General features: G+C 45.4%; 1 protein-coding gene across 1 annotated transcript in view; it reads right to left on the reverse strand.

Moving 5' to 3' along the window:
- Positions 1–7,505, reverse strand: part of KCNN3 (potassium calcium-activated channel subfamily N member 3) — a 145,198-nt gene extending 137,693 nt beyond the window's left edge. The window contains exon 1 of the mRNA XM_073609243.1: positions 6,097–7,505. Within this exon, the coding sequence (XP_073465344.1) occupies positions 6,097–6,849 (753 nt within the window). The 5' untranslated portion in view covers positions 6,850–7,505. The remainder of the gene's footprint in view (positions 1–6,096) is intronic.
- Between the last annotated feature and the right edge of the window lie 7,859 nt (positions 7,506–15,364).

The following is a 15,364-nucleotide window of genomic DNA, read 5'->3' on the forward strand; positions in this document are numbered from 1 at the left end:
GGGAGCCCTCTCCTCCGAGTCTGGGGGCCCTCTCCTCCGAGTCTGGGGACCCTCCCCTTCAAGTCTGGGGGCCTTCTCCTCCGAGTCTGGGGGCCCTCTCCTCCGAGTCTTGGGCCCTCTCCTCCGAGTCTTGGGGCCCTCTCCTCCGAGTCTGGGGGCCCTCCCCTCCGAGTCTGGGGACCCTACCCTTCAAGTCTGGGGGCCTTCTCCTCCGAGTCTGGGGGCCCTCTCCTCCGAGTCTTGGGCCCTCTCCTCCGAGTCTTGGGGCCCTCTCCTCCGAGTCTGGGGGTCCTCTCCTCCGAGTCTGGGGGTCCTCTCCTCCGAGTCTTGGGCCCTCTCCTCCGAGTCTTGGGGCCCTCTCCTCCGAGTCTGGTGACCCTTTCCTCTGAGTCTGGGGGTCCTCTCCTCCGAATCTTGGGGCCCTCTCCTTCGAGTCTTGGGACCCTCTCCTCCGAGTCTTGGGGCCCTCTCCTCCGAGTTTGGGTGCCCTCTCCTCCGACTCTGGGGCCCTTCCCTCCGAGTCTGGGGGCCCTCTCCTCCGAGTCTAGGGGGCCCTTCCCTTCGAGTCTGGGGGCCCACTCCTCCGAGTCTGGTGGGCCCTTCCCTTCGAGTCTGGGGGCCCTCTCCTCCGAGTCTAGGGGGCCCTTCCCTTCGAGTCTGGGGGCCCTCTCCTCCGAGTCTGGTGGGCCCTTCCCTTTGAGTCTGGGGGCCCTCTCCTCCAAGTCTGGGGCCCTCATTTATTTCAATGGGCAGCGTCTCGAACAATGCGACTCGAGTTGCAGCAACGAAAAAGGTCCCTGCAGAACTTATCTGTGAAATCACAAAAATTGCAAACAAGTCGCATGACTTTGAGGTAGCAGTGTTGTGAACCGAGCCTTGTGGTCCCACAGTGCCCCCCCCACGGTTGTGGAATGCCAGGGCCCACCTTTGCAATCCCAGTAGTTCCGCCACTGCTTCAGAGTATTTTCACCTTTTTAGCTGTTATTATTACCCTGAAAGCCCTCAATGAGCAGATGTTTTAGATTTGCTGTTCCATATTTCAGTTAATGTATCTTACATACAGATCTGCACTGGCTCCCTCTAGTGGTTATCTGATAGAATGGAATGACCGCGTGATACAAGAGAACAGACTTTGCACCAGAGAGCCGCTGACCTGCAGCAAGCATGCAGCCAGTGAAGTCGGCTTAGCAGGGCCAAACACAGAGATTTTCAGCCAATTACAAAAACACAATCTTTTTTTTAGCGATTAAAACTGAAAATACGAGGACGACCTGCTGCTAACGAATTTGATTGACCAGAAACCCGTTGTCTACAGTATATGTAATGCTACAAGAGACAGTCAGAGACTGCAGACATAGTACAAGAGACGATCAGAGACTGCAGACATAGTACAAGAGACGATCAGAGACTGCAGACATAGTACAGGAGATGATCAGAGACTGCAGACATACTACAGGAGATGATCAGAGACTGCAGACATAGTACAGGAGATGATCAGAGACTGCAGACATAATACAGGAGATGATCAGAGACTGCAGACATAGTACAGGAGATGATCAGAGACTGCAGACATAATACAGGAGATGATCAGAGACTGCAGACATAGTACAGGAGATGATCAGAGACTGCGGACATAATACAGGAGATGATCAGAGACTGCAGACATAGTACAGGAGACGATCAGAGACCACAGACATAGTACAGGAGACGATCAGAGACCACAGACATAGTACAGGAGACGATCAGAGACTGCAGACATAGTACAGGAGACGATCAGAGACTGCAGACATAATACAGGAGATGATCAGAGACTGCAGACATAGTACAGGAGATGATCAGAGACTACAGACATAATACAGGAGATGGTCAGAGACTGCAGACATACTACAGGAGATGATCAGAGACTGCAGACATAGTACAGGAGATAATCAGAGACTGCAGACATAGTACAAGAGATGATCAGAGACTGCAGACATAGTACAGGAGATGATCAGAGACTGCAGACATAATACAGGAGATGAACAGAGACTGCAGACATAGTACAGGAGATGATCAGAGACTGCAGACATAGTACAGGAGATGATCAGAGACTGCAGACATAGTACAGGAGATGATCAGAGACTGCAGACATAGTACAGGAGATGATCAGAGACTGCAGACATAGTACAGGAGATGATCAGAGACTGCAGACATAGTACAGGAGACGATCAGAGACTGCAGACATAGTACAGGAGATAATCAGAGACTGCAGACATAGTACAAGAGATGATCAGAGACTGCAGACATAGTACAGGAGATGATCAGAGACTGCAGACATAATACAGGAGATGAACAGAGACTGCAGACATAGTACAGGAGATGATCAGAGACTGCAGACATAGTACAAGAGATGATCAGAGACTGCAGACATAGTACAGGAGATGATCAGAGACTGCAGACATAGTACAGGAGATGATCAGAGACTGCAGACATAGTACAGGAGACGATCAGAGACTACAGACATAGTACAGGAGATGATCAGAGACTGCAGACATAGTACAGGAGATGATCAGAGACTGCAGACATAATACAGGAGATGATCAGAGACTGCAGACATAGTACAAGAGATGATCAGAGACTGCAGACATAGTACAGGAGATGATCAGAGACTGCAGACATAACTACAGGAGATGATCAGAGACTGCAGACATAATACAGGAGATGAACAGAGACTGCAGACATAGTACAGGAGATGATCAGAGACTGCAGACATAGTACAAGAGATGATCAGAGACTGCAGACATAGTACAGGAGACGATCAGAGACTGCAGACATAACTACAGGAGATGATCAGAGACTGCAGACATAATACAGGAGATGATCAGAGACTGCAGACATAATACAGGAGATGATCAGAGACTGCAGACATTGTACAGGAGACGATCAGAGACTGCGGACATAGTACAGGAGACGATCAGAGACTGCAGACATAGTACAGGAGACGATCAGAGACTGCAGACATAGTATAGGAGATGATCAGAGACTGCAGACATAGTACAGGAGACGATCAGAGACTGCAGACATAGTACAGGAGACGATCAGAGACTGCAGACATAGTATAGGAGATGATCAGAGACTGCAGACATAGTACAGGAGACGATCAGAGACTGCAGACATAGTACAGGAGACGATCAGAGACTGCAGACATAGTATAGGAGATGATCAGAGACTGCGTACATAGTACAGGAGACGATCAGAGACTGCAGACATAGTACAGGAGACGATCAGAGACTGCAGACATAGTACAAGAGATGATCAGAGACTGCAGACATAGTACAGGAGATGATCAGAGACTGCAGACATAGTACAGGAGATGATCAGAGGCTGCAGACATAGTATAGGAGATGATCAGAGACTGCGTACATAGTACAGGAGACGATCAGAGACTGCAGACATAGTACAGGAGACGATCAGAGACTGCAGACATAGTACAAGAGATGATCAGAGACTGCAGACATAGTACAGGAGATGATCAGAGACTGCTGACATAGTACAGGAGATGATCAGAGACTGCAGACATAGTACAAGAGATGATCAGAGACTGCAGACATAGTACAGGAGATGATCAGAGACTGCTGACATAGTACAGGAGATGATCAGAGACTGCAGACATAGTACAGGAGATGATCAGAGACTGCTGACATAGTACAGGAGACGATCAGAGACTGCAGACATAGTACAAGAGATGATCAGAGACTGCAGACATAGTACAGGAGATGATCAGAGACTGCAGACATAGTACAGGAGATGATCAGAGACTGCAGACATAATACAGGAGATGATCAGAGACTGCAGACACAGTACAGGAGATGATCAGAGGCTGCGGACATAATATAGGAGATGATCAGAGACTGCAGACATAATATAGGAGATGATCAGAGACTGCAGACATAGTACAGGAGATGATCAGAGACTGCAGACATAGTACAGGAGATGATCAGAGACTGCTGACATAGTACAGGAGATGATCAGAGACTGCAGACACAGTACAAGAGACGGTCAGAGATTTGCACAGATACTCTGTTTTATTTTTGCTACTTTGTTACTATTTTGCCGTCACAACTTTCTACATTAAACTTTTACAAACTAAAGAATTAGAAAATATTTCAGGGAGAAGTGAGAGGGGAGAGCGGTCGATCTTTTAAACCCCCCCCTGATCATTAGATGCCTTTTCAACCACAGGGTTGCGATCGGTGCCTTCCACGCAATCAATACATCTGCCGCCGGTCGATCGATCGACCTTTAATAAAAGATGTAAAAAAAAAAACCTGCTGGGATCGGAGCGGCACTTAGCAGACCTGGGCCCGCCAGCTGCAAATTGCCCCCATTGACCGGCTCTGAGCCGTAATCTGATTTGGCCTTTTCCTGCCGGCTCGCTAATGGGCGCCGGCGTCCTCTCCTCCGAGATCCTCGAAGATCTGAAGATTCACAGGCCGATGGTGCTTCAGGCTGCAGGGGATAAAAAAAAAAGAGCCTTTCAAAAAAAAAAAAAAAGGAGCTTATTATGACTGCAGAACGAGAGGCGAGCTCATTGTACATTCCACCCGCTTCCCCGCGAGCCGCGCTCCTGAGACGAGCAAAGAATAGCACCAGTTAATCGGCGGCGGGGCCCCCCTTGACACAGCTGCAAGATGCACGCTCGCTGGTGCCAGTCAAGCTCCGATCCCTTTCCTTCCTCGGCGGCGCTTGCTTCTTGCTCGCGCTCTCGCCTTGCCTCCTTGACACCTGTAGCCATCTTTTTCTCCCCCCCCCTCCATCGTTCCCGAAAACGCAATCCCAGGGCACCCCCCCCCCCTCCTTCCCCAGCACCTCTTGGCTGGGATGGAAAGGAAAGCTGCCGCCGTTCCCGGCTCGGGGAGACTTCTGGGCAATTACCAGGAGCTTTGATTTCCTCGGGTTGGGAAGCCAGCAGCCAACGCGTTAAGCGTGCTCGTTACACAAAACCCTTAACTCTTTTCTGGCAGCGAAGGAGTCGCTCGGTTGCAATCAAGCAAGCTGAGTGAGATCCAAGGCTCTGGGTTTTCCAGTCTCACCATCTATTGCACACAAGGGGTTGGGAAGGAAGGATAAAGGGAAGATTGAAAAAAAGGAAACAAGAAGCCATTTCCCTAATGATACAATGTAACAAATACAACCCCGAAATGCCTAACCATCCCCAACCTTCCCAAAACATTCCCCAACCACCCCCAACCATCCCCAACCATCTTAAACCATTCCCCAACAATCCTAAACCTTCCTCAACCAACCCCATCCTTCCTCAAACATCCCCATCACTCTTCAACCACCCCCATCCTTCCTCAACCATCTGCAACCATTCCTCAACCAACCCCAACCTTCTCCAGCCATCCAAAAACCTTCCCCAACCATCCCCTACCTTCCCCAACCATCCTCATTCCTTCCTTAACCTTCACCAGCCTTTACCAACCATCGAAAACCTTCCCCAGCCTTCCCCAACCATCCAAACCTTCCTCAGCCATACCAAAACCTTCCCCAACCAGTCCCCAACCATCCTGAACCATTCTCCAACCATCCCCATCCTTCCTCAACCATCCCCAGCATTCCCCAGCCTTCCCCAACCATCCTCATTCCTTCCTTAACGTTCACCAGCTTTCACCAACCATCCAAAACCTTCCCCAGCCTTCCCCAACCATCCAAACCTTCCTCAGCCATACCAAAACCTTCCCCAACCAGTCCCCAACCATCCTGAACCATTCTCCAACCATCCCCATCCTTCCTCAACCATCCCCAGCATTCCCCAGCCTTCCCCAACCATCCCGAACCATTCTCCAACCATCCCGAACCATTCTTCAACCACCCCCATGCTTCCTCGATCATTCCCCATCCTTCCTCAACCATACCCATCCTTCCTCAACCATCCCAAGCCTTCCCAACCATCCCCAACCACCCTCAACCTTCCCCAACCATCCAAAACCTTCCCCAACCATTCCCCAACCATCCTGAACCATTCTCCAACCATCCCCATCCTCCCTCAACCAGCCCCAGCCTTCCCCAGCATTCCCCAGCCTTCCCCAACCATCAATGTGACGGTGACCCTACCTTTTCATACAATCCCCAAGACAGTTCGGTCTCAATGACCATGACCACTATCCCAAACATTCCGAAGATGAGAGCGTAGTCGCTGAGCCTCTTCCTCTTCTCGAAGAGCGCCCGCCGGTGCCCGAGCTTGTAGCCGATGTTCTGGTGCTTGCGCTTGTTGGCTTTCGGGTAGGTGTTGGTGCTGTTATTGCCTGAGTGTTGGTGGTTGTGGGTGGCGTTGGGGTGGTGGTGCAAAGTCTGGTTGGAGTGGTGCTCGCTTTTGGAAGAGATGACGATCTCGGGCGGGTTGCTGGAGTTGAAGATCTGGAGCGGCTGGCTCTCGGGCTCCGAGTCGATCAGGTTCCTCCTGGAGGCACTTAGACGGCTGAGGGGCTTCATGACCCCTCCGGTGTATTTACAGGAGCTCATGGCTATTTCGGTAAACGGGTTGCTGTCCCTCCTGTGGACCAGAGGGCTGGCTTGTCTGTGCTTGCAACCTCCGCCAGCCCCACTTGTAGATGCCGAACTTGGAGAGTGTCCAACTAAGTGGTCACTTAAATTGAGCTGGCTCCCCTGCCTGGAAGAAGGGTGGAGAGCCGTCGAATTGGCGCAAGGAGGGGCCCTGAACGCAGTTGGGGAGGAATGCAACAGGCTGTGCTGAAACGGCTGGCTCTGCAGCTGGTTAGTGGGGTCGCCAGACAACGGGCACTGGCACTTGGGCTCGTCCTCCATGTCTCCGACCCCGGAATCATGAAAATGACCCGATGAGTCCATGGTCTGGATGTGATGGATTACCTTCGGCCCCCCAATTCTGACTCCTGTTCCAGGTTCGGTCTACGAGGGGGCAACGGGTTGGGGCATTGGTGGTCCAGATCCCGGCTTGGCGGACCTTTTCTCTGGGGAATGGGGGGTCGGCGGTCCCTCAGGTCTTTGGCGCGAGTTCCTGGCTCCCGTGTTTCATTTTTTTCCGGGAAAGGTAGGCTCATCTGCCGAGCTATCTTTTTTTCTTGCTTCCCTTCGCCTCGGCTCTCTCTGTAACTAGCTCCCTCTCCTCTCCGTTACCAAGCCAAGCCCACCTCTGGCAGCTCCCTCTCATTGGCTTGCCTGGCAGCTGAGAACGTGCTGAGACAGCCCCATAACACCGTCACTTTAACCTCTCCACGGCTACAGAGGTGCACAGGTGGCCTTCAAGCATCCGCGCCGGCAGTTGCCGAAATTGCGGGATCCTGGTCCCCGAGAAGGAGCTCCATCTCTAATTGGCCCCCCCTCCCCTCTTCTTCTCAATCATTACATGCTCCATCAGCTGCTGGGAAAAGGCTTAATTTTATAGGTCCAAAAGAGTGATTGGTGGGAAGTCTATGGATCTTACACGGCTTGTTAGCGGCCTGTACTAATAACGAGGGTCGTCAATCTTCCTCGAGGCCAATAAAACGGTAACGGGACGCACATCGCCGTCCAATTCCCTCATACACGCCGCGAATTATGACTTGGGTTCAGCACCAAGATTTTTGTCTGACTTACCGAATGACCCCCCCACCCCCCTCGATCGATCAAACTTCGAGGCGCTATTTCGTCCCGCATTTCACCGAACGGAATGCCATTTTTTTTTCAGAACGGTCAATAAATCTGGTTGGAAATCGAGTGATTTTTCTTTTTCTTCTTTGGCGCAGTGCGTTTTTTTTGCGCTTTCGATTTGTATGCCGTTTGGTCACGGGGGAGTTTTTCGGGTGTAGGGCATCTCATTCAAGTGAACGCGCGACGCGTGTTTGCGCTCAGGTGTGAACGGGGCTTTGCGCACGGCGATAGGACTTCTTTTGCGTTTTTTTTCCGCGCTTGATTTTGTATGCCGTTTGGTCGGTCCTAACGCCATGCGCAAAAGCCCCGTCCACGCCTGAGCGTAAACGCGCGTCGCGCATTCACTTGAATGGGATGCCCTACGCCCGACAAACTCCCCCCCCCCCCAAAGCAGCTACAGAACGTTTTCGGTTGCGGAGCGTCGCACGTTTTATTTATTCATTTATTTTTTCCGTGAGCGCTTCGGCGCCCGACAAACGAGCCTTTTGCTATCCGCGGGGCAATTAACGGCACCGCAAGTGCGACTCGTGTGCGTGGCGCGTTTCCAAAACGCGCATTTCTGCGTTCAGAAAAAGCACAGGCGTGAATGCAGTCTTAGAGTGCAAGCTCTTTCGTCCGGTGCAGTGTTACCTGATCGAAAACCGTCTTCTGCCTGTGTGCGCGACGCGTCTGATCGGAAAGCGACAGTCGCACAAATGCGCGGTCGGACTGCATTGGAGCAAGGGAGACGTCCAGCACCGGCATACGATTTGAATGCGTAAAATCCGAGCGCGCCGCAGATGGTGTTTTTAATGATTTCATCAATATTACAATTTACCCCGACGCCGCGGTGATAGGATTTAGGTTAGCTTCACATCTATGCGTGTCGGGGAACGCAACACAAAAATCGCACGCGCTTTCCGGATACGCGCAGAAACGCGGCGCCATTTAGCAGGCGGTGCCAATAACTGTTCATTGTAAAACGCATGCGCCAAACTGCACCGTGCGGTTTGGGTCGCCATTGTTTTTGGTAAAGAGTCAGGCAGTTATTTTCTGATTTTTTTCGCACGTAGGGAAGCCCACTGAAAGTAATCTGCTGCCCAACGCGCAAAAACGCTCGGCGCGCACTCTTGGTCGCACGTGTGTGGCATGAACTAAGCCCAAGTCATTTTTTTGTTTGTTTTCAGATCTATGTGTGTATACAGAGGGGCGTTTTTTTTTTTTGTAGCGCTGGGCAGGTGCGTTGTCCTGTATCTATGCGCGTTACCTTTCCTGCGTTCACATGCGTTATTGGCGCATTTCCAATGTATTTTTGAAAAAAAAATCAGATGCTGTGCCATTTATGTGGACGGCATCCCAATGCATGAAGGCAACGCACACACATATACTATACCTATACCATACCATGTACTATACCATACCATACTATACCTTACCATATATACCATACCATGTACTATACTATACTATACCATATACTGTACCATACATATACTATATACTATACCATACCCTACCCCATACCCTCATACTATACCATACCCTACACTATACCATATCATACCCTATACCATACTATACCACGTACTCTACCATACCATATACCATAACCTACCCTATACCATATAATATACCATACCCTACCCTACCCCTTACCATACCATATACCATACTCTACCATACCATACCCCATACCATATACTATACCATGCCCTACCCCATACTGTACTATACTATACCATACTATACCATACCCTAGCCTACCCCATTCCATACTATACCATACCCTACCCTATACCATACCATACACTACACCATACCTTACCATACCATACTATACCATACACTACCCTACACCATACCATACTTACAATGCCATACCATACCCCATACCATACTATACCAAACCCTACCCTACCCTATACCCTAGTGTACCCTACACCATACCCTACCCTACACCTTACCCTACCCTACACCATACCCTACCCTACACCATACCCTACCCTACCATATACTATACCATACACTACCCTACACCATACCATACTATACCATACTATAATATACCCTACCCTACCCTATACCCTGCCATATTCCATACCATACCATATACTATACCATACTCTACCTTACCCTACCCCATACCATATACCCTACCCCATACCATATACTATACCATACCATACTATACCATACCTTACCCTATACCATATACCCTACCCCATATCATATACTATACCATACCATACGCTACCCTATACCATACCATACTATACCATACCCTACCCTATACCATATACCCTACCCCATACCATATACTATACAATACCATATACCATACCATACCATACGCTACCCTATACCATACCATACTATACCATACCCTACCCTATACCCTGCCATATACTATACAATACCATACCCCATACCATAAACTATATCATACCCTACCCCATACCAAATACTATACCCCATACCATATATACAATACCATAGCATATACTATACCATACTATATACCATTCCGTATACCAAATACTATACCATACTCCATACCACCCCATACTATACTATACCATTCCCCATACCATATCATACCATATACCATACCATGCCATACCCCATACCACACCATTTTGCATGAATACATTTTATGACCCTTGTGGGGATGTTTTTGGGGTGTTCTTGGTGTGGTGGGGGGGGGGGATGGGGGCAGGTGGGTGATTTTATTGGGATTGTACAATCAGATTTTTATGATGTATGGCCGACCTAAATCTCCCAACCCCCATCACCCGGCGCTCCGGGAATGTGTCGGGAGATGTCCGGCCGATTACTCTCTGTAACATTTTTGCTGTTCTCGTGGAATTTCTCAGCTTCGGACCCAGAGAAGAAGCTTCCTATGGTGACCTTTTTTTATTGGAGAAGAAAATCCTTTTTGGCGGGTGTTTTCCAGAGCGCCGGAGACCGTTTTGTAAATCTGACCCCGAGATCTGCCGGCGCTTCAGTAAAACTTTTGGGTGTCCGAGGGGGAAAATTTCTCCCTTTTTTCTGCGTAGATCAGAGAGAATAAACCCCTCCCCCCCTCCCCCCTCCCCCCATGTGAGCCAAGTGGGAAAGTTGCCGTCCTCGCCGTAGGGACCGGTCGTTATAAAAGAGGGAGCGAGCGCCTCGTGCCTCTGCAGCAAGGCTGATACCGTATGGAGGGGCTGCGCCTCTTTGTGTGTACGATGGCAACGCATGGCCCATTGTTATATTTCCAGGCACGGTTGCCATGGACACAGCGAATCCTTGACATGCGACGACGGCGGGAGCAACCGCAAGTGTATATTAGTCAGCATTCCCCATCACTTCCCTGCAATTAATCCTGCGGGGAGCCTGCGATTTTTATCAGTTTTTTTTTTAATTTTTATTTTTTCTAATTTTTATTTCACTCTGTAAAAATTCGCCGCCATTCGTGAGCGCGGTCAGATTTCTGTAAAATAAAAAAAAAAATAAAAATAAAATAAAGATTTTGCAGAGATCTGACGAATTTTGGAGTTTTTCCCTTCGATAATTTTTGTACGAGAAAGAATTTGGAATCGGCTGTCGAAAGTTTGTTTACGTACTAAAGGAAAAACGTGCGAAAATTCTTTGGGCGAAAATGTTATTATGAGAAAAGTGTTATACTACTATATTATAAATAATGAGTTATTATATAAATTATTATTAGCTATAATATTACTATTATTTTTATTACTATTATTATTATCAACATTATTATTATTGTTACTACTAATGCTACTATATTATAAATTAATAAGTAGTTATTATATACTATTATTATTATTTTTATTATTATTGTCACTACTACTGCTATATTATTAATTATTATTATTAATAATAATAATATAGAATTATTACTACTGCTATAATATTAATTAAAAAGTTGTTATGTACATTATTATTAAAAGTTATAATATTGTTATTATCTAATAATAATTTATATAATAACATATTCATTTATGATATAGCAGTAGTAGTAACAACAATTTATCATAATAAAATAACAATAATAATATTAATAAAAAGTAATATAACTAATAATTAAATATCAAATTTATTCATAATATAGTAGTAGATTAGTAGTAACAATTTATACTAATAATACTAATAATTATAAAGTTATTATGATAATTTATTATACTTATACTACTATACTATAAATAATACGTTGTTATTATATAAATTATTATTAGTTATAATATTACTTCTATTTTTTATTATTATTATTAGTAGTAGTATTCATAATATTCATATTAGTAGTATTCATATTTTTATTATTATTATTATTATATATTTTTTTAAATATGATACATTGTTATTATACTTATACTACTATATTATAAATAATAAGTTGTTGTTACTATATAAATTATTATTAGTTATAATATTACTTCTTCTATATTTTATTATTTATAATATGATTCATAATATTGTTGTTATTATTCATAATATTATTATTATTCACATTAGTAGTAGTAGTATTCATCTTTTTATTATTATTTTATTATGAGAATATTGTTATTATACTTATACTACTATATTATAAATAATAAGTTGTTAAATTATTATTAGCTATAATATTACTATTATTTGTATTACTATTATTATTATTAATATTATTATTATTGTTACTAGTAATGCTATTATATTATAAATTGTAATTATATACTATTATTATTATTATTACTAATAATTGTTATTGTTATTTATTATGATAAATTGTTGTTACTACTACTGCTATAATATAAATTAAAAAGTTGTTGTTAGTATGTACATTATTATTAAAAGTTATAGTATTGTTATTATTATTATTATTATCATCTAATATTAATTTTTACAATAACTACATATTAATTTATGATATAGCAATAGTAGTAGTAACAACAATTTATCATAATAAAATAACAATAATAATATTAATAAAAAGTAATATAACTAATAATTAAATAACTTATTTATTTATAATATAGTAGTATATTAGTATTAACAATTTTAAAAAAAATAATACTGATAATTATAATGTTATTATGATAAATTGTTGTTCTTACTAATACTATATTTTAAATGAATAAGTTGTTGTTATATACATTATTATTATTATTAGTTATTTTACTTTTTATTCATATTATTAATTTTTGATTATGATAAATTGTTGTTACTGCTATATTAGCAATTAAAAAGTTGTTATTTTAGTAAGAATATTATATTATTAATAATTTATATTTTATAATATTAATATAATAGTAGTAGTAGAAGTAATAATATAACTGTTATTAATAATACTTTGTTGTTGTTAAAATTATTATTATTATTATTATTATTGACCAGCAATGCGGCACGTTGTGATATTGCGCAGGAATTTTGCGCTCTCTCGCAGCTCCTGGCGGTCCCGACGACGACGACCTGTCAGCGGGAATCTGTTGAAGCAAAACTCCGACGTGTTAAAAATAAAATTAGAATAAAGATGGGATTTTGTTGGATTTAGAATGAGGAGGTGCCAAAAGGGCTAAATAAAACCAGCCAATCAGCAAACGGTATGAGATCCCCTAACAAAGTACGTGCCGCCACACCCCTCCCCCCCCCTCCTCAGCGTAGGACTCCAGGGGGTGTCGGCAGTCCCGGGGGCTCCATGAATGGTCACAGGTCAGAGGGGGGGGCCATGTGACATGGGGCTGCATGGTGCTCCGGTCTTATTGGTCACGGTGATTATTAGGACAGTTCACCCGTCCCGCCACTAGAGGGCCGAAACATACGAGGTCCAGCGCAGCAACACCGCCACACGTCATATTGTGCGTCCTTCTTCTTTCTTCTTTTTTTTTTTCATTTTTCATTTTTTTTCTTTCTTTGCATGGTGTCCCCCTTAAATTGTATGCTAGACCTGAAGGGCCCGGTATGGATTTTAAGGGGGAACCCCCCCCAAAAATAATTATATATATATACATTTTTTTTAACTATCTGGGACTCCCACCCATATAAGTGAATGGGACCGATGACATCACTAGTTGAGGACTGCTTCTCTTCGCCCCCCCCCACACACACTGTTACGTCACAATTCTGTAGCTGGCCAAACATAGCCCCGCCCTCTGCTTTTCCTGGATTGGCAGCTGTCGCTGAGCCCCTCCCACGTAGGCGGTGCACTGTACTGGGAGGAGCAGATGGTGCGTTGCATAGAGAAGCACAGAGATCCGGTGATGACATCACAGATCCTATAATAAGATATGGAATGAATAGGATTATCATGTTGATGGGGGGGGGGGGGAGGGGAGGGGGAGGTGGGGGGAGGGGAGTATATTTAGATTCGGCGCCCTCATTACGCCGGCGGCGCTCACACGTGTCGGGTTCCCTTCGCCGCACACAGAGGACTCCGGATGCGACTCTCCGGGAGGTGTCACCCCCCTCACCCCGATATATATTTATCCGGCAACCCTCAGCGACTCCGCCGCGGCGGCGAGGTGTAAAATGTATACGTTGGAGGGTTCAGGTTTTATTTCGCCGCGCTAATCCGACGCCTTCCGTGTGATCATCGCACCTCGCAGCTCTCACACCTTCCACTGCGCATCAAATACGTCACAGAATCGCAGAGGGGGGATGGGGGGGTGAGGACCGGGGGGGGGTGAGGACGGGGGGGGGGGTGAGGACGGGGGGGGGGGGCAGAGCTCTATACAGTACAGGGAAGCCCATGTGAAAAGGGAATTTTTCCTGTTGTTTTTACTTTTTTAAATTAAAAAAAAAAGAAAAAAAGAAAAAGAAAAAAAAAGAAAAAAAGAAAAAGAAAAAAAAAATGGCTGCTTATCTGGCTAATAAACTTTCAAACTAAAAGAAAAAGAAAAAAAAAAAAAAGAAAAAAAAGTTTAATAGCCACATAAGCAGCCATTTTTTTTTAATTTTTTTATTTTTTTACTTGTGAGCCCCTACTAGGTGTTGCCGTGACCCCCCCCCCCTATATTCATTTCATTATTCCAAAATGTGTGGTCACCAGAACAGGAAACGAAGGGAAATTCCTCCAATGGGGACACCTGTTCTACTGACAACTTTTGGAGACATTTAGTCCGACTTCCTGTCGTGTCTCTGCAACAGGAAGTGTAGAAAAATTAAAATGTGTCCCCCAAAAAAATAAACTTCTCCCCCCCCCCATGGAGCCGAATCTCCCTTCCGTTGTCTCACATCCTCCCCCTTCCCAGACACTGCAGCTCACAGTGGGAGGGGCTCAGCAGCAGCTGCCAATCCAGAGAATTAGAGGGCGGGGATAGGTGTGGCCAGCTACAGGCTTGTGACAAACTGACAATGCTGATAGCCACGCCCCCCTATAAAATCTTCTCCTCCCACAATGGAGCCGAATCTCCCTTCTGTTGTGTCCCATCCCCCCCCCCTTCCCAGACACATTCCATATCTTATTATAGGATCAGTGATGTCATCACCGGGTCTCTGTGCTTCTCTATGCAATGCAGGCAGATCGTGGCTGGTGGGAGGGGCCTCAGTACTCTGCACAGTACCACTTCTCTTGTCCTGTATGTCGGGTGTAATTCTCGGTATCTGTTCTTATTCTGTATGTATGGACTCTGCACAGTACTACTTCTCTTGTCCTGTATGTCGGGTGTAATTCTCGGTATCTGTTCTCATTCTGTATGTATGGACTCTGCACAGTACTACTTCTCTTGTCCTGTATGTCGGGTGTAATTCTCGGTATCTGTTC

Source organism: Aquarana catesbeiana, linkage group LG13 (assembly GCF_042186555.1).
Source record: "Aquarana catesbeiana isolate 2022-GZ linkage group LG13, ASM4218655v1, whole genome shotgun sequence".
Lineage (NCBI taxonomy): Eukaryota > Metazoa > Chordata > Amphibia > Anura > Ranidae > Aquarana > Aquarana catesbeiana.